This window comes from Strix uralensis, chromosome 2 (assembly GCF_047716275.1).
Source record: "Strix uralensis isolate ZFMK-TIS-50842 chromosome 2, bStrUra1, whole genome shotgun sequence".
NCBI classification, from domain to species: Eukaryota; Metazoa; Chordata; class Aves; order Strigiformes; family Strigidae; genus Strix; species Strix uralensis.
In genome coordinates, this window is record NC_133973.1 from 94,402,652 (window position 1) to 94,421,583 (window position 18,932).

Consider the following 18,932-nt stretch of genomic DNA (forward strand, 5'->3'; position numbering starts at 1 on the left):
TCAGTATGTGCCAAGAAGGTGCTGATGCATCATCCCCCCATATATTTAATTTACACAGTGGGGCTGTTAATTGGCATGCCGTAATGTTGTACTTTGCTATGAATAAATTCAAGCTGAGTCGCAGCTGGTTTTCTTTTATTATATCTCAGGCATTTCTATGTTGGTTTTTGTTGTTGTTGTTTTGCTTATTTTTTGTTTTTTGTTTCTTTTACCTAGGATGCTCTGTATTTTCCGGAATGTTTTTGAAGGTTAATCAGTGTTCCCGTTTCTCATGTTGGTAAAAAGTACCAGAAATTTTTGGGTTTATCTAAATCTATTCTTACATAAACTGTTTTTCTTGTAAGTTTTGATTTAACAAAAAGGTATTATACAGATTTTTATATTGCCAAATAGAGAACAACACACAGTCTACAGACCATGTGAATGACATGCAGCTCTAGACAATATTACCAGCGTTTAACTGTGTAGGCTCACTAATGAACTATTCAGAATTTTTCTTTTGATGAAATTTTGTGCTGCATCTGTATGAAGACTAACCATATACTCAGTTGCATTAGCCAGCAGGTTGAAAGAAAATGTTATATCCCTCTGCCCAGGACTCATGATGGCTAACTGGAATACATTTTCCATCTGGTGGCATTTCAAGAGCAAGTTGAACCAGCTATGAAGCTGAAGCAGGAAGCACATAGTATATGAAAAAAAGAAAGCTAAGGGGTACTCAGCATTTTCAGCTACTTATCAGGGATTATAGAAAAGATAAGATCATTCTCTTCTTGAAGGTGCTCAATGAGAGGACATTAGACAACACTCCCAACTTGCAATTTCTAAGTGAAAAACATTTCTTCACGGCGATAGCAGTACTCATTGAGCAGTTTTCTCAGAGAGGCTGTGGAATCTCTGTGCTTGGAAATATTCCAAGCTAAACTCAACAAGGCCGTGAGCATCCTGACCTATGTTTGAAATAGCCTTGATTTGAGCAAGGGTTGGACTAGATGACCTCAAGAGGTTTCTTTCTACCTGAATTATTTTATGATGCTGTTTCATCAGTCAACCTGATGCATTCATATAAATTTACTACATTTCATTGTTGTCAAATCAAGGGAAAAGATAATATTCAGAAATAATTAGATGTGATTGTGACATTCCATGATTTTCAATTTTCAGTAGAATTTATTCCATCAGTAGTGATTATTTTGCTGTTTATTTGAATGAGATTAGAGCTGTGATTTAGATCAGATTCAAAGCCCTACATGGAACGTCTTCAGTGTGGGCATATATGTGTATATGTATAGATATACATGCACATATACACATGCACTTGTATATGTATATATACATTTGCGGTCTTACTGTCCAAGCTCTGATTACCTAAAACATAGTTTAAACAATAACATCTGTAATTTTGGACTTGCTATTCATTACATTGAAATGAAAATAATTTCAAAGAAATGCAGTAATTTTTGTAAATTATGACTAAATAGTAGCTGCTAGACAGGTGACTTTGTAAACTAAGCACATTCTGCAGGTGAATTTATGTTTGGAGAAATAAGAAAGGGAACTTCAATATTTTTATCTGCTGATTAAAAAGCCAAATCTCTCAACACAGGAGTGTAACTGCAGATTTTACTGCATTGCTGTAGTGCAGTTCTATAATGGGTAAACTGTAGTGTTAATATGTACTGTAGTACACACAAATTAAACTACATATTTAGATGATAACAACTTGTATGTATAATCTCTCCACATAAGGGAAGGCTCTCAAAACTGTGGAAATTACTAGCTATTATGGAACATTTACTCTATTCTGAATTGGACTTCTGACAAGATTGTATCCAAACCCAATCAATATTCCATCCGTCTAGTGCTTTTCATAAACACTAAACGTATTGATTGTTTTGATTCTGAAGACATGAACCATGTACTGACACAAAGAGCAAGCACGAAAAACAATGCTAAACTTCTCTGCTAGAGTTCTGAGGTTCAGTATTTTGGAGACATCCAAACTTTTTCTTTCAGCCAATTTAATTTATTTGTAAAACCTACTCAGAGTATGAACTCTGATGGTTGTTATTGTTATTTTGATAGAGTTGTGAAATTCCTAAGGGTGATTAAAACCTTACATTAATTAGCAGTTGATTATAATGTTTAAAAGCTATGATGTATGAATTTATTCAAAGTACACCTGGTTGTTTTCTATTTGCTGGGAATCTTAGAAATTTATTGCCATTACTTTCTCATAAAAGTTGGTATCACAATGTGCTTCCACAGAAAGGATTTTGCAAACATGTTTATAAACACACATGTTTTTCTTATTACAGATTTCAAACATATCAACATAGATTAATGAATTCTGTAGAATAAATTCCTGAATTAAAATCCACTTATTTTTTTTCTGGTACTTAAATTGCATTTGAATAATGTATGTTAAAATAATGTTAGTTCTTAATATTCTTAATCTGTTATATCCATCAGGACCTGCTGAGATGTATTGCAACTGATTTATTTATTGCAGAATTGGTAAAAACCTCTTCTATTTTAGCAGTGGTTGGACATATCTGGAATGTATTTTAGAAATGCATTATCCAATTCAGTACCTCTTAAACATTTCTGTAAAGTACCTGCTGGAAAAAGTAAATATATAAAAAAATACATGCTTTTTCTTTTTCATTCTTTTTCATTCAGGATGTTGCTGTACAATGAAGTAGAAATGCAGAATATCTACTGCTGTCTGGTTTTATGTTTAATTAAAACTGAAAAGGGACAAGAGCAGTCAGAGTTTATCATTACCTTCATCTTTTCAGTAAAATTGAATGTGAGCTGGAAATTTGCTTATCGTAAATAAGGTTGTATTTATTATGTACTATCTTAGTAAGAAGACAAAAAATTATGCTTGGGAGAAAGTGACAAGTATGAAATAAAATCTTTTGTTATCCTTTATGATTATCCTTATATTATTCTTGCTCCTATTTCTACTCTTACTCTTCCTATATATCTTTTGTAAATGAAGCAGTATACAGAAAAAGCAACATAGGGTATGTTTCAGTGCATGTTTTGTCCAAGCCTGAGCTTTGCGTCCTGGCTCAGAGATATTTTTTTCTTGGTGGTGTTCACAGGATAAATATGTGCAGTCAGTTTGTACTGTGTGTATATCCTGTGCTGAGATAAATTAGCAAATTTAAGTTTAAATGCAAATACCTCAGAGTTATTTGGAGGAGGGATTAGTCTGTGATGCAAAGATGGGAAAGCACAGATCTCAAAGCCATATAGCACAAGTGCACCACGTTTAGTTCATTGAGTGGACTGAGTTTAGTCCACTTACTCCTCTGTTCTGCACTGTCTGTGCTACTATCTTCTGACCATACAGAATTAAAGCAGTTAAACCTTTTTTTATCTTTTTTTTTTTTTTTTTTTTTTTTTTTTCCTGACTTAATAAGGCTGGAATGATGATCAGGAGCTCCTTCTAAGAACTAGTGTTAGATAGGATTCTAAATCTGATTAAGATAACTGATTTAAGACTTGAAAATTTTAATATCCCATCAATTATCTTGATTGAATAGTCAGTCCAATATCTATGGAAAAAATGTTGATGTACAGAAATATGTTCAAAATCAGCTTCAGTGGGAGTGCACTGAATAATGTCTTGTTCATGAACACTTAGAATATTTTCTTGGGAGCTGATGAAGTGGATTCATTCAGAGTGAGGCTTGTATTATGCCCTAAAATTTCTCAGATAGATACCTGAATTATTAAACTCTCTGAAACATAGACATCAAACTGGTGATACCACATATTTTGTGAACATTTTGTATCTTGTCTTCCAGAGGGGATTTATACTCCTTAATCTGAGTATCTTCACTGCAGAAAGAAAGTGGGATTTAAAAAAATGTCACTAGATGCCATGTTTCCTTTTGGGAAGTTCGAAGTAGCAGCCTCTTTACTGTACAGGATTTTGGCTTGCTGTTTAGTGACTGCTTTTGCTCATGCACTACATAGGGAGCCTGAGCAACCAGTCTGGCTTTTGGATTCTATTCTCAAAAACGTTAAAAACAAAAATATTGACAGACAATCTGTAAAGCTAAGATAAATAATGATTTAATATGAATGTTCAAGGTAGATAAGGCAAGGGACAGAAATTTAAATTAGTTGTTTACATTCATATTTGCTACCAAGGGTCTTAGGCCATAAATTCAACTTTTTTTTTCTTTTAGTATTTAAGTCAGAATAATTATCTCAAAATTATATGAATGCTGACAGATCACTAAGACCAATTGGTATTAACCCAAGTATTCTAAAGGAAATGTTAGCTGTGATATGTAGCCTAACATCTAATTTGTCCTTGGTAAGAGAAAAATGGAAGCTGATAAATGTGACAGCAGTGAGAGAGCAAAGAGAAAAAAAAGAAAGAAAAGTCCCACAAAGAGCCAGACACCAATTAGCTTGATATCTGTATAAATTGGTTAAATCATAATAAAGGAGAACAGTCAAAAAGATGGATTTAAAAAATGGAAAAAAGTGAAAGAAATTTTGGTAAGGCAAATCCTATTTCACAAGTCTATGGGAATCTGTGCACAAATTTTCTATTATGTACTAGCATTTCCAAAAGTCCTTTGATAAGTCTGTTATTGGCAACTGTTAAAGAAAGACAGCTTTAAAAGCATGAGAGAAAAGGTACTCCTGTGGATTAATATCTGGTTAACAATTAGGAAACAAAGGATCAGAATGAATGTACAGATGTCACTGTGTCAAAAATTACCAGTAAGGACCACAAGGCAAATATGTTGTACATTACTCAAACTTTCCCATAAATTGTATGGAAAAAGAGTAAATAATGAAATAAAATGACTTTGTGGGCAGTATAAAATTACTGAGGATAGTAAAAGCCACAAACTGTCTCTAAGAAGTTGCCAGAAGATCTTGTGATGCTAAGCATATAATGGCAAATAAAATTAAATATCGATAAAGTAAAAGTAATGCAGGTGGAGGAATAATCTCTATATGTTTAGTGATGAAATCTTAACTAGTTATCTCTTATCAGGGAAGGAAAAAAATAAAACTTTTATTCATTGAGATCAGTTGTCTGCTTATGAGAATGTTTGCTGAGCACTTAGGGTGGTTACAAAAGAAGAGGCATGCTGGGGAGAATTAGGAAAGGAACTGAGGACAAACTGGGAAGCACCAAATCCTACTCCACTCCATGGTTTCTTTGCACCTTTAATACTGCTTGTAGCTCTCACAAAGAATATATGAAAAATAAAATGCACTAAAAAAAGAATCAGTGATGTTTGCATGTGTGCAGACCTGTGCGTACATGCTACAGAGTGATCTTAAGTCTGAATCCTCTGCTATCCAGATCAAACATAAATCCTGCAGCTTAGGTTTCCTTTTTATGGGAGGAAGCCTGTGAGGGGAGGCTGCTTAGTATTATTCTCTCTCCTTGGATCAGCTGGAGTAAAGTCATCTTGGAATGGCATTGCCAGGGCACTCTGTTTAGTTGTAGGATAATAGTGGAATAATAATGGAAATGTGGGAAAGACCCTTATCTCTGTAAGAGGGGTGTTTTGGTGGTTGGTGGTGATTTTGGGCTTTTTTTTTGTCAATGGGGAAGATATGACTGCTGGAGAAGCTGTAATAGACACATAAGACATAAATGGCATGGAAAGAGAGAGTGGGATATGATTTCCCTCAATTCAAGAATTGAGCTTCATCAAATCTATTTGAGCAACAGATTTAAAAGCAAACATAAGGAAATATTTGCCTTTTACAGGTATGTGCTTAAGTTGTGTAGTTGACTGCAAGGGTGACTAAACTTTACTTCTAGGGAGACAAAATCTAAATAGATTCAAAGTGATATTAAATAAATTGAAGTCCACAAAGGTCTTCTAAACATCTCATACAGAAAATCCTTAAAATCACAAATTTCCAAAATCAATGATACACAGAGAAGATATAGCATTTACCCTTTAAACTTCCCTCTAATAATTTTCAAAATTACATCTGGTCACAAATGGACCTTTGCTTGCTCTAAACCCATGCAGCTCCTTTATGTCCTATAAGCACTTAAACACTAAGTAACATCTAGGTTCCTAAATTCTGTGCAAGACTGTATCAGCTATCAATAAGCTTTTCTGAATAAGTACCATATTTTTTAATGTAATTAATACCTTCTAAATCATTAGGGTATGAGGAGATCCAATCCTAAAAATTTAGCAAATCCCCATATTTTTTGAATTCTTTATCTTAAAGAATGTTTGTAACTCTGTTCTGCTTTAAAGTCAGCTGTGTTAGGCCACATAATTTTGGGTGTAAATATCATCTAGTAGTGTTCTGTTTATTTCCAGAAGAAATTATCTGTTCATTTGTGTTGATAAATAAAATGTCAAAAAAGAAATGAGAAGATTTTAGATGAGTGATAAGTAGTCTAGAAATCTTTTTTTGTATTTTTTAGGGAAGGTTTATTTAAGTAAGGAACCACTGGCTTTGTAGTAAATAGCTTGGGAAGTTGAGTTTGGGTGCAGTTAGCTCATATTCTTTTAAAAAGTATAGATGATTTTTTAAGTGGTGGATTTTAAAAAGAGTAAAATGATAATGAATTATGTGAGAATTTGAACACAAACTAATGAAAAAAAACCCACAAAGCAACTAACAGTGAGACACAGCTATAAAGTTCTTTTCACCTCCCCCCCACTTCCCAATAAAGAACTGAAGCTACAAAATTAGTGCATATTATAGTTAGTTGATAGTGTGAGATTATTTGATGGCAACATGAAGTCTTAGAGAGAGTGAAACTTAATGTCTGTTCCTTCAAAATTTGTAATTGCCAAAGCACCAATAAAACAAGAGTAACTGTCAGTTTAATCAATATTACATGCAGCATGACAAATGTTTTACAATTTCACTTCAGTCTGAAATTTGTCTTTTGGGATTCACACAGTAGGTTAATATATTTTCAAAATTCATTTAACAAGTGTTTTTAAGTGTTCTATTAAAGACAACAACTTAATGTGGCAAGTTTTCAGCAGCCTTGTATCTTGACAAACCACTTAAGATCTAAATACAGTGGTTATTGTACGTTATAATATATATCATTATTTCGTTGGAAAGCATATGGAAATCACAATTGCTAATGATCAGACATCTTTGTATGAATTTTCTGAAATACTGTGGAGTACAAAAAGTTTCTGTTATCTAGGGGAGGAGTACATGTGGCTATTTTAATTAACTTTGTACCATAACACTGTGTCTTTAGAATTAATCTGGATTTAATAATGTGCTTGAAGGCTGTAAGTACTGTCAGAAAGTAATTACCATATGACTTTCTTCAAACATGCTTATGGAGTGAAATTCTTTGGAAGTTCCCTTTACATAGAGAGGTGGTTCTCTCACAGAATCCTTTTTGTGTTCCAATGTTTTTTCTCATTTGGAATATATTCTCTTCTTTCTTACTAATTAAGACTCTCAGGAATGCTTCAAATAATAATGCTTCATGTTAGTTGAAAGGTAGATTAGAATCTAACAATGAAAAACAGTGTGTGAAAGAATGATTTAAGCACATGATTCAGGCATTTCCTGAACTTTATATTTTCTGTACGATGGGCTATTTGTTTTCTAGAATGCTCTTAGAAGGTAAATACTTCAACACAGTGATTTGCTACAAATTAATCAGAAATACTAAAGTTTTCATATGTCTCTGCTGTGATTTTTTAAATATTTGGTTTGAGTTAAAGTGACTACTGAATCTGAAATATTAACGTAAACTACCATTTTTAAACATTTCACTCCTCAAACAACACTGTAAATAAAACATTCTCCAGCTACAGCATATATCACATGTGACACAGAATACCTGTGCTTTGAGATACCTAATGAAGAATTAGAAACTGTTGCAAATCTTTGTAGTGTGGAAAGGAAAGTAATAGAACAAGGCATTTTTTCTCTATGATCATGCAATTCCCCATGGTTCATTAGATGCATTTTCATTTTAATGGCTACTTATTTTTAATTCAACTTTGGAGGACAGGAATGTAAGAAAAGATTTCACTCTAATGCTCTGACTGAGCATTTGGACTGACTTTTGGAATATTATCTTAATTACAGTATTTATGAAAGTCGAAGCTTCTTTGATAGACGTGATCTTGCATAAGCCTTCAACCTTTGCTTTGTGCTGTATTCCATCACATTTCACTGGCTCGGTAGGGTCAGGATAGTTCAGTGAATGATTATAAGATTAGCAGTGAATTTGTAGGTGCTACTACAAGAAACAGTGTTAATCATTCAGTATCTTGTTTTCCCTCCTGAACATTAGAACGTGTGTTACAGGACACAGTACTGTGAATGCATTGTAAAAGCAAGTCTGTAAGCACTCAACTCCTTTGAGTTATTAAAGACCCAAGAGATTATTTTGAGTTTTTTAAGTTTTGGTGCTAATGGGCTTATTAATCAGAGTGAGAAATTCATAATAAGAATTGGTATGTATGAGTGGATGACAGATGAGTTCAAATGGGAAATTAGACACACATTTTAATGCTGAGGATGATTGCTTCTGAAAGCTACTGCAAAAATGGCAAATTACCCATCTCCAGATGTCTTTGAGATGATCCCTTTATAAGAAGCAATCTTCAATGGATCAGATGTTATTAAGTTCAACAGAAGAGTAACTGGGTTAAAACAAAACTGAAGGATTCCAAGGCAGTTCTCTGCTGTACGGGGAAACCACCTCATGTAATCCCTTTAGTAAACTTCATCCTAAATTACTGCACTGATTCTAACAGACCTGTTCCCTGTCCACCCACTGGCAATCTGTTCTAGAGCTTGATGCTTTATCAGCAAGATTTTTTTTTTTTTTTTTTTTCTGATTTCCAGGTTTCTTTTAATCAGATTCAATTTAGATGAGGTTCCTGTTAGGCTTGTTACTTTCCATTTTCCTTGTTTTCCTTTTCTATGACTGTAATCAGAGTAAACAAGACAGGAGCTCCATTAAGACATAAAAATATGTGTTGACCTTGACATAAATGTTGAAAGGTTACACTTGTGCTTTTCTGCATCCAAACTTGGTTTGCAATATGGTTGGAAGGCCAGATTACACAGATTGCCACACACCTCTAACTGAATACCAGCATCCTCCCTAGTTGTGGATTCTGCATAATAAGTGGAGTAAACTACGGCAGTGGCTGAAAGAATTACTAGTTTTATTAATCCACAGGCCTCGACTCTCATACACCACAGTCATGCACAGTAAATTACATTAAATGCTGAGACACACTTGTAGTCTTTGCTGAGTAACCCAATGCCTAACAGCACTGCTTCTGAGACTTCTCGAACACAAATTTTGTCTTTACTCATCTAGCTTAAGATGCCATGAGCTGGAATTCCAACTCTTGGCTTCAGTCATGAGTGCTCCAATACAGTGTGCTACCAGGGCTGATTTGATCAATATGGGCTAGTACTTGCTGTACCTGCTGCAGAATGTATGTTCTCATCCTGAATGAGTTTTAATCTATCCATGGCTAGAGTATTCCAGCAATGGCCAGAAGCTGTGGGGAGTGTTGATGGGGCTTTTAGTGGAAGACATCCCTTTTCCCTAAACTTATTATTTTACCCTTGCATTATCCTGCCCTGCATGATGTTGTAAGTGATAGTCCTTATGTCCTCCTATCCTACAAAATGGTACTGTTCCTCCTCCATGGGGTACCAGTTATGGAGTGATTTATCTCCTGTGGTTCCTTCAGTGGTTGCGTGAGCATTTTTCATGAGAGTCTGAGAGAGATGGGACTCTTCAGCCTGGAGAAGAGAAAGCTCAGGGGGAATCTTGTCAATGTGTATAAATGCCTGATGGAAGGGACTGAAGATGAGAGGGGCAGACTCTTCTCAGTAGTGCCCAGTGACAGGACAAGAGGAAATGGTGACAAATTAAAACACATTAAATTCCATCAGAACACAAGAGAACACTTTTTTACTGTGAGGGTGGTCAAACACTGGAATACACTGTGAAGAGAGATTGTGGAGTGACCTTCTGCGGAGATATTCAAAACCCGTCTAGTCACAGTCTTGGACAACCTGCTCTATCTGACCCTGCTTGAACAAGGGCATTGGACTAGATGATCTCAAGAGCTGCCTTCCAATCTAAATGATTATGTGATTCTGTGACCTACAGATTAGGGAAGCCACTGTGGCCAGACTAAATTGGATGATAGTGCTGGATTGGGGCAGCAAACTTGTACCAAAGCATAATTACAGGAGCAAGGTATGGAAGAAAAAAAAGTCATGCTAGGAGAGTAAGACAGTGAGAGTGTCATAATGACTACTTCCCTGGAGTGTTATAATTTAAACACAGAAACTTGTTGTTTTGTTATCTAGGTGAGAAGGGTTTCATACCTGCTGTGCAAACAGGACAATTTAAAAAGTTGGGGCAGCTCATATTTTCCATATTTGAGAAGTGCTGAGGGTACATCTTATACAAGTAAAAGCAAAACAAGAGTCACCAGAGTCAGTACAAGTGTGTATCCACACTTTACAATAATACTGCACCAATGTGACAGTTTTCACATCACTATGGATGATCTCTCTTGCTCTTTTCTTGAAACTGTGCTGAGAACTCTTCCAATGACAAATACATCAATCTGATCCAATTCAAGTCACAGAACACAAACATTTCTGTTTTTTAGATCTCCAGACTGTGCTTCCTGGTTCTACTAACATTAAAAAGATCACCCAAAAAAAAAAAAAAAAAAAGGAAAGTTAGAGTAATGAATAACAATAGAACTGGTTTACAGGCTACTAGAGGTCTGTTTTTCCTAGCTACCATGCTAGGAAGAGCATGTTATGCATGCACGGGGGCTTAACACTCAGGAGATTCAGGGTTTATGGGGTACAGGACCTTCCAGAACAGTGTTGGAAGACTGTTTCAGTCAGGGGGAACAAGATGTGTAGAGGCCCTCATCCATTTACCAAGTTGTGTCCGGTTTGTGTACAAGTTTAGACTTCTTGGATCTTCTTAGATATGAAAAAGAATACATGCAGCATGTGTAAGCCAAGATCCTTTAGCAAAGCAGGAAACAAACATTAACCATTCTGACAGTTAAGTAAACATGCAAGATTAAGGCCCTCTAGCTTGAAAGTTTTAGCCAGTTTATTGTGATGAACTGGCATATCAGCAAACATCTATGACCAACTGGTTATGAACCACATTTAGATTGTGAAATCCCAGAATTATACTGACAGTGAATTAGACAATAATATGGCTAATTCTGCAGAGCCATATCCTAAAACCTGAAAATTTGGAAAAAAAATATTTTAAAAGTTGCAAGTAAAAAAGGAAAATACTTAGATTGTGGTAGTCTAACTTTGTCATCTAGAAGTCTCTATTAAAATTTCAGTATGCTGTGAGAGCTAGTATCCATAGTCACAGTCTCTTCTATCCTCACCTTGCTGTCTGCTCTCCCCAAAAAGCAACAGCTGCTGATCTCTCTTTCCACTGACACAGTTCAGAGGAACATCCACCGACATGATCTCTTCCCACTAGCTGCCTGCCCTTTGAACTCCCCAGCCTCTATATCCTTTTCATAATGGTGACATCAGGCTGGCATCTGGTAGTGGAAGAAACATGTAACTCTTTGGATTACACAGGGAAAATGGAGCTCACTCTCAGATAAAATCTGGTATTTGTCTAGAGAAGCAGACCATAAGCATATTAATAAGTACTGGTCCTTTGTCTAATGGGAGTTCAGGAACTTGTAAAGTCCGTTCTCCTTAGGAAAGAAGATACATGATAGGACATTTTTTTGCAAAGGGGATGTAGTCTTCTATGATACACATCTGATGGGGAAAACTGGGTGTACAAAACAAGAGGGCTGAATTCAATGTAGCACAGAGGCAGTAATTCCAGACTGAAATAGTTCGGGACTTGACCAAAATCAAAATTGACTTTCAGGTCTTTAGCACTTCCAAAAGTATACCATATGATTTAATATGGAAATCAGATGCATTATTTATTAATTTATTTACATGTTCTCATGAAAACTTAGGTTCTAAACTAAAAGCAGTGTGGGCTTAAAGTATTCACTGACACTAGTCATTTACTATTTAAGTGAAAGGCTAGTGTACGGATATCTTTTTTTCAGCATTATTTTATGCCTTTATTTTTGTATTGGAAAGGCCACAGCATCAAAATCAATAAAATGTAAAACTTCTTAAATAAGACCCCTACATCCAAAACCAAAAAACCTGCTAAGCATTTTACTGCCACAGCAACTCTGACATAACAGGTTCTAAATATCATTCTTGGAATGTGAAGTTCTTTGTCAAGGTATGAAAATATTTCCTAATTTTTATAATACTGAATAAATTATTCTCAGGTTCTTCTATAAAACTGATACATGCTGATTAGTGAATCAATGACATAAACATCAATGAAAACTAACTTTTGCAAGATAATTTGATTCCGTGTGAAATAATGGTCAATACAAGTCTTCATTTTAAAAAAAATCAAATTAATTTGTATTGATAACATCATTATAAGGATATATATAGCAGAATTTATTTTTATTACATTCCATTTGGTAATAGTTTAATTTCATTAGAGCATTTCTGTTCCTGTGATACACAATCTGTTAGACTCTGATACTCAGGTGCTTGCTTATCTACCTTTAAATAGATACATGTTTTGTTTACATGACTCTAGTGTGCTAATACTTAATGGTCATTTGATTCTAATCCTGTGTGCTGCTGAAAAGATTTAAAAGTGAAACAGCTCTGCCATGGAAGTGCTGTGACCCTGCAGCAATGGTTATTGCATGATCATTTTGAGAAAGTGGAAGGGCAACCAAGTAAGACATAGCTTTCTCCAAGTGGGTTCAGAGACTTTCATACTTTCTACTGTAAGTTACCTTTTTTTAATTTAAAAGCAAAACTACACTAATCTACTTAATTAAAACGTTACAGTTCTTGCTGAAGGGAAAGGCTAAATGAGTGACCCATGCAGGAGAGGCGTTAGTCACATCCCAGCTGATCTTATAAGACTTATGAGACAGTGAAGACCAGATCTATAAAGCTTCTTAAGTATTAGAGTCAAAAGTTACAGGTCCTGAAAACTCATACACCTGTCACATAACCCTGAACGTGCTTAAATATTGAGTACCCTTATTCTCAAAATTAAGGTTTCTCAGCCCATGAGGACTTAAGCATTCCTGAAAGCACTTCGCTAGAGCAGGACTGAGTAGCTCAATTCCTATCTTTCACCTTAATTTCAGGAGAATTTAAAATTTATTTCATTTATCCAGAAAATTTTAATCAGGAGATTGCAGACATCTTTCGTATCCTGTTCCCTAAAGTACAAAAATGAATAATTATATTTTAAAAGAAGGGCAGATAGTTTTCCACAATAAGCATATAATAAATTATTTCTGTTACAATAAAACAGCAAGCCACTGAAATATGCTTTGCTGCTCCAAATGAAATGAATCTCAAGAAATAAAAATGTGATGTAGGAAGTTCTAAACATTCAATAGTCAATTTAGAAAATGCTAAATACTTGAAGGAGAGAGTTTTTAGCTCTGAAGATCAAGAACTTGGATTTTATTGCTGTTTTTTATATATAAAATATACATAAATACACCATATAAATGTATATATACAGAAGTTACAGTTATATAAAGAATTTTTATTAAATAGAATTTTCTAATATACTCAGCCCTGAGTAATGTGAAACTAGGGTAAGTAAGTCCAGATGTTTAGAAGAACAGATTTGAGCTCATATGTTTTGTCTGAAAACTTTGTTAGATTCTGCTTTCAATCAATGGTAAATCAGTAGAGAGGCTGGAATAAGTTCTCCTTAAGCATATATCCAAATGAAAAGACAATTAAAAGTTATAAAAATCTTAATCAAACCTAAAATTGTTATTCTGAATTTAGAGCCCCTGCTCTGAGTGTTATTCAATATTAATTAAGTGCTGTGAGTTCATGAAATGTATTCCACCATCTCAATGCTTCTCAATAATATTAGGTCTTTAGATTAATAGGCTATTGCAAAGTTTGATGTTGGTTCCTATTACAAACTAGAGTTATATTTTTTTCATAATGGGATTTAATGTCAGTTTAACCAGCCTTAATTAAACTTTGGCTTATAAATCATTTTATTGAGAAGTGCGATGAAATTTTTTGAGTTTTATGACTTTTTAATTAAAATTAATTAAGCCAACTTGTGGTTAAGTGCCTGCAAACTAGTTCCCTTACATTTCCAAACTAATGTACAAAGTTCTAGTCACACAATTTAAACTTTATTGAGAGTCAACAGATTAAACCCTTAGGCCATAAAAATCTAGCTTTTAAGATACCTATTGACATTTAATCAAGCAATTTAGAAAAAGAACTGAGTCATGTTTTGATCTAATTATCAGTTATGTAAAGATAACAGCATGGTTAATACAGACCATGACCATATATATACCTTTGATTTTCTGTTGTGTCAACATCCTGTTTTGGATGTGTATGTAGAGTTTTAAAAAGTTACTCATTGAAAGTTAAGTTTTACATGTAAAAGAATTCATATTCATAAGAATAAGCAACACTTTAAGCTTTAGCTGATTTATTGTATTTGCACATATGTATTTGACATGAATTGTATTACATATTTCAATGAACTTCTGTCATGATTTTGTCATGTCTATGTATTATTCATCTCTGGTACATTATTTAAAATAATATGCAGTTATTTTTTAATAGATTCTTCTAAGCAGTAACTTTTAAAAATATGATGTGGAGAATTAAAATAATATTTTCCTTGTATTGCATGGGGCAAGGGAAAGACAATATGTGACTTACTAGAGCTAGAGTATAATTCTGATGTTTTGAGTCTTCCACCATTTCTTTTTTCTGTATTAGATATATTATCTCAGTAAATACTGTGTTACTTCTGTTTAAGTTCCTGATGACCAGGCAGTCTTTCCCCTGGCCCAGACCCAAACAAGCAATTATAAACAGCATTAATTTGAATTTTGATATGCTAAGAACTGAGTGGGTGTAGCAGTGGAATTATCCACTTCCCTCAATTTTGATGTTCTTACACTTAAGTGCTTGACTGTTTTATCATTCCTTCCCTGCTTCTCATCTTACTCTCATGAAGTCTTGTCACAGAATCACAGAATCATCTAGGTTGGAAAAGACCATGAATATCATCTAGTCCAACCATTAACCTAACACCGACCATTCTCGACTACACCATACCCCTATCCAAAATATCATTATGAAATTCATTATTATATTTTATCTATCAGATATTGTAACTTCTCCCTCCAATACATTTTACATTTTTGGTTTATGTCAAAAATAAGATTTTTTCCAGGAGGAGGCTATTGTGCCTCCAGTCTATACCTACTTCACTTTCTTCTTACAGTTGTCTATGAATCAAGAATATGAGTACACATTTGCAATTTCTCCAGAGAGATCAAGTAGCCTAAAAAAAAAAAATATTTGGAGAAAGATACTCTGCAGAACTGTGCTTCTGTTGTGTCCTGTTAATGTAGGGTAGGTAGTTCAGAGATCACTTAATTCAGTCCTTAAGATTCAGTCAACTAAATTAAACATTTTTGTTTAGTTTATATAGTTTATAAGTTTTTATAGAGTTTACATAGTTTCTGTTTAGTTTTTTATAATTGTCCCCACATGTGTTACAAATTGTAATACTGTGAGGTTTTAATTGCTGTATACATTTTGCATGTTAGCTGGATGTTAACACTCTGTCCTTAACAAGTTCAAGAAGTAATGCTAAGTTCATGATGTTGATCTTCCTCTCAGCCTTGTCATATGTATAGACAGACATCACCTGGATATTGATAATATAACTATATGACCGACAAGTTATTTGAGAAATAGATCAGATGATAGTGAAAAAATACAGGAAAAAGTATGTACATGTAAATATTTACAATATATTGAATGTGCTCATTTACAACTGAGTTTATAAAAATTTCAAACAATATTCAGATCTTCCCTAGCCTTTACTAATTCTGACAATTTTAATTTTTAATGGAAATATAATCTTCATATTGTTTTATTAATATATTCATATATGAATTACAACTATAGCTATTTAATTCTAGTCATCTTTGGTTTTTCTCATGAGCTGTAAGAGGGCTGGGTATGGCAGATACTGACTAATCCTATGGGTTTATTAGCTTTAACAGCTGTTTTTGTTTTTTTCCAGTATTACTGAATCTGAAATACTTTCTTCTTCTCAGGAGAATATAATGGAAGTTATAAGAAATCAAGAATTTTTACTTCTACCAGCTGAAGAACTCCATAAACTTCTTGCTAGTGATGATGTGAATGTTCCTGATGAAGAGACCATTTTCCATGCCTTAATGATGTGGGTGAAGTATGATATGCAGAGGCGATGCAATGACCTGAGTATGCTGCTTGCTTATATCAGATTACCACTGCTTCCACCTCAGGTATTTTTTATTATTTTATTTCAATAATAATAACAACAACAACAACAACAACAACAACAACACTGTTACTGTGATTATAATCTGCAACTGCTGAATACTCCATGTGTTCAAAAGTAAAACTGTTCAGAATTAGAAAAAATGAATGGCAGCCCTTCATCCAGAGTGACCTCAATTAGCTTGAGGATTTGGCCAACAGATACCCAAGAAGCACAGAGTTGTGAAACTGAGGAGGAGTAACCTCAGATATCATAACATGCTAAGAAGGACAGCCAGAATAGTAAATATTCTCAGAAAAAAACCCTCTGGGTATTATGACAGATACCGGACTGAGTATGAGCCAACAACATGAATGAGGAAAACTGCTTATTGGTCTACATCAGGAAAAATTCTGTCAGCAGGCCATATAAAGTTGTTATTCCCATAATATGTGGTGCTGCTAAGGCTGCACCTGGAATAGGTTTCCAATTTTGCACTCCACAGTTCAAAAGGCATAGGAAGAAACTGGAGAATGTCCAGTGATGGGCTACCAAAATGGTATGTCAGTTAGGAGAGGAGAGGCTGAGGAAGCTGGTTTGTTTTGTCTGGTGAAGAGGATGCTAAGCAGTGACCTAATTGCAACTTAAGATGTCCTGAAGGGAAGATCATGGAACCAAATTCTTCTTAGGAGCACCACAAAATGTAAGAAGGGACAAACACCCCATGGTGTTCAGGCTGGACATTGGTGGTGGGGGAAATCACTTGGAAAGCAGTGAACCACTGAAGCAAGTTTTTCTGAGGCTAAGCAATCTTCATTGAAAGTTTTCCTGAATTAGCTAGACCAGATGATCACCAAATTCAGTGTTGGCGCCAGCCCTGATTTGAGTGAGAGGTTGAACTAATTGACCAGTGGAGGTCCTTTGGAGCTCCCTTCCTATGAATGCTTCTATGATTCTGTGATTCAGGCTTCAGTTTCCTTTTTTTTGTCAGAGAAGTAAATAGTAATTTTTCTTCTGTCTAATACCTCCAGATAATCATTCTCCTTTCAGCTAGTGTACTGGGCCTGGCTGGAGTGGAGTTAAATTTCTTCATGGCAACCTGTAATGGTGCTGAGCACTTGTGGCTCAAACAGTGTTGGTAACACACCAATGTTTTGGCTATTGCTGAGTAGTGATTACAAAGCATCAAGGCTTTCTCTCTTCCCTACCCCACTAACCCTCCAAAAGCTAGTAGGTCAGCTGTGGCAAGAGGTTGAGAGGAGACACAGACAAGACTGCTGACCCCAAGTGACCAAAGGGATATTCCATAGCATATGACATCATGCTCAGCAATAAAAAGCTCAGGAAAAGGAGGAGAAAGGGGGATGATGACTGTGGTTAATGTCATTTGTCTTCCCATGCAACTGTTACATGTACTGAGGCACTGTTTACCAGGATGTGGCTGGACATCTGCCTGACAATGGGAAGTAGTGAGTTAATTCCTCTTGTTGCTTTGCTTGTGTGCACAGGTTTTGTTTTCCCTATTAAACTGTCTTTATCTTGATCCAGGAGTCTTCTCACTTTCCTTTCATTTTTTCTCCATCCCACAGAAGAGGGGAGTGAGTGAGAGGCAGAGTGGGTGTTTGGCTGCTGTCCGGGGTCAACCCATCACAGCCATTTTTGACACCCCACATTGGGCATGAAAAAGGACTGCTTATGGGGAATGTCACAACACTGAGAATTAGGCAGTGAGGAGTAAGGTCAGAATCAGCTGCCACGTCAGTCTTGGGTTTTGATGGTGACTTTTAGATATTTCTGTAATTGTAATAGCAATAATATCAGACCATATCAATGCTTACAGAAGTTATTTCTACATAGGAAGACAGAGACAATGTTCTCACATATCTAAATGTCTTTGTGTTCATTTGAGCATACTTACTGTTCCTTAGAGATAAAACCCTGAGCTGAGGGTCCAATGAATGAACAAAGGAGTCACTGATACAACAAAAGATATCACTGAGCTATTTCTTCTCTGTATGAGTCTGTAAAATTTACTTCCTTCAGACCATGAAAGAAAAAAAGGCAAAAATAATATGACAATGACAAATACTTTTGGTTGTGAATCCTAGTTGTTATTCTGGATATTAACCTTCCAGAATGACTGCTTGTACAAAATCGAGAAAGAAATAACAAGATGAAATCTGCTTAAAATCAAGTGAAAATACTGGAATCCTCAAATGACATCCTGAGGTTCCTTCATATCGGGTATATGAAACTGCAAATAAAAAGAGAAACAGAGAGAGACATCAAACACCAGATCTCCACATTGCCAAGCTGAGTGTTGTAGCTCTTTATCCATAGTGTTAAAGGCAATTTCCTGTATAGTTGAGTAGCTACATCCACACTCCACAGTACCTGCTTCTGGGTTTCCTCTGGTGTCTCTGCAGCCCTAACCCATAATGGTTAATGCCCCAAGAACACTAAAGTACCTCAGTTACGCAACTTAATTGTGTCCACTTTGTTATACATCATCCTC

At 35.1% G+C, this 18,932-nt stretch overlaps 1 protein-coding gene across 2 annotated transcripts in view; it reads left to right on the plus strand.

Moving 5' to 3' along the window:
- Positions 1–18,932, plus strand: part of KLHL1 (kelch like family member 1) — a 263,122-nt gene that overhangs the window by 128,733 nt on the left and 115,457 nt on the right. For both annotated transcript variants that reach the window (XM_074859534.1, XM_074859535.1), the window contains one exon: positions 16,230–16,442. In XM_074859534.1, the coding sequence (XP_074715635.1) occupies positions 16,230–16,442 (213 nt within the window). The remainder of the gene's footprint in view (positions 1–16,229; positions 16,443–18,932) is intronic.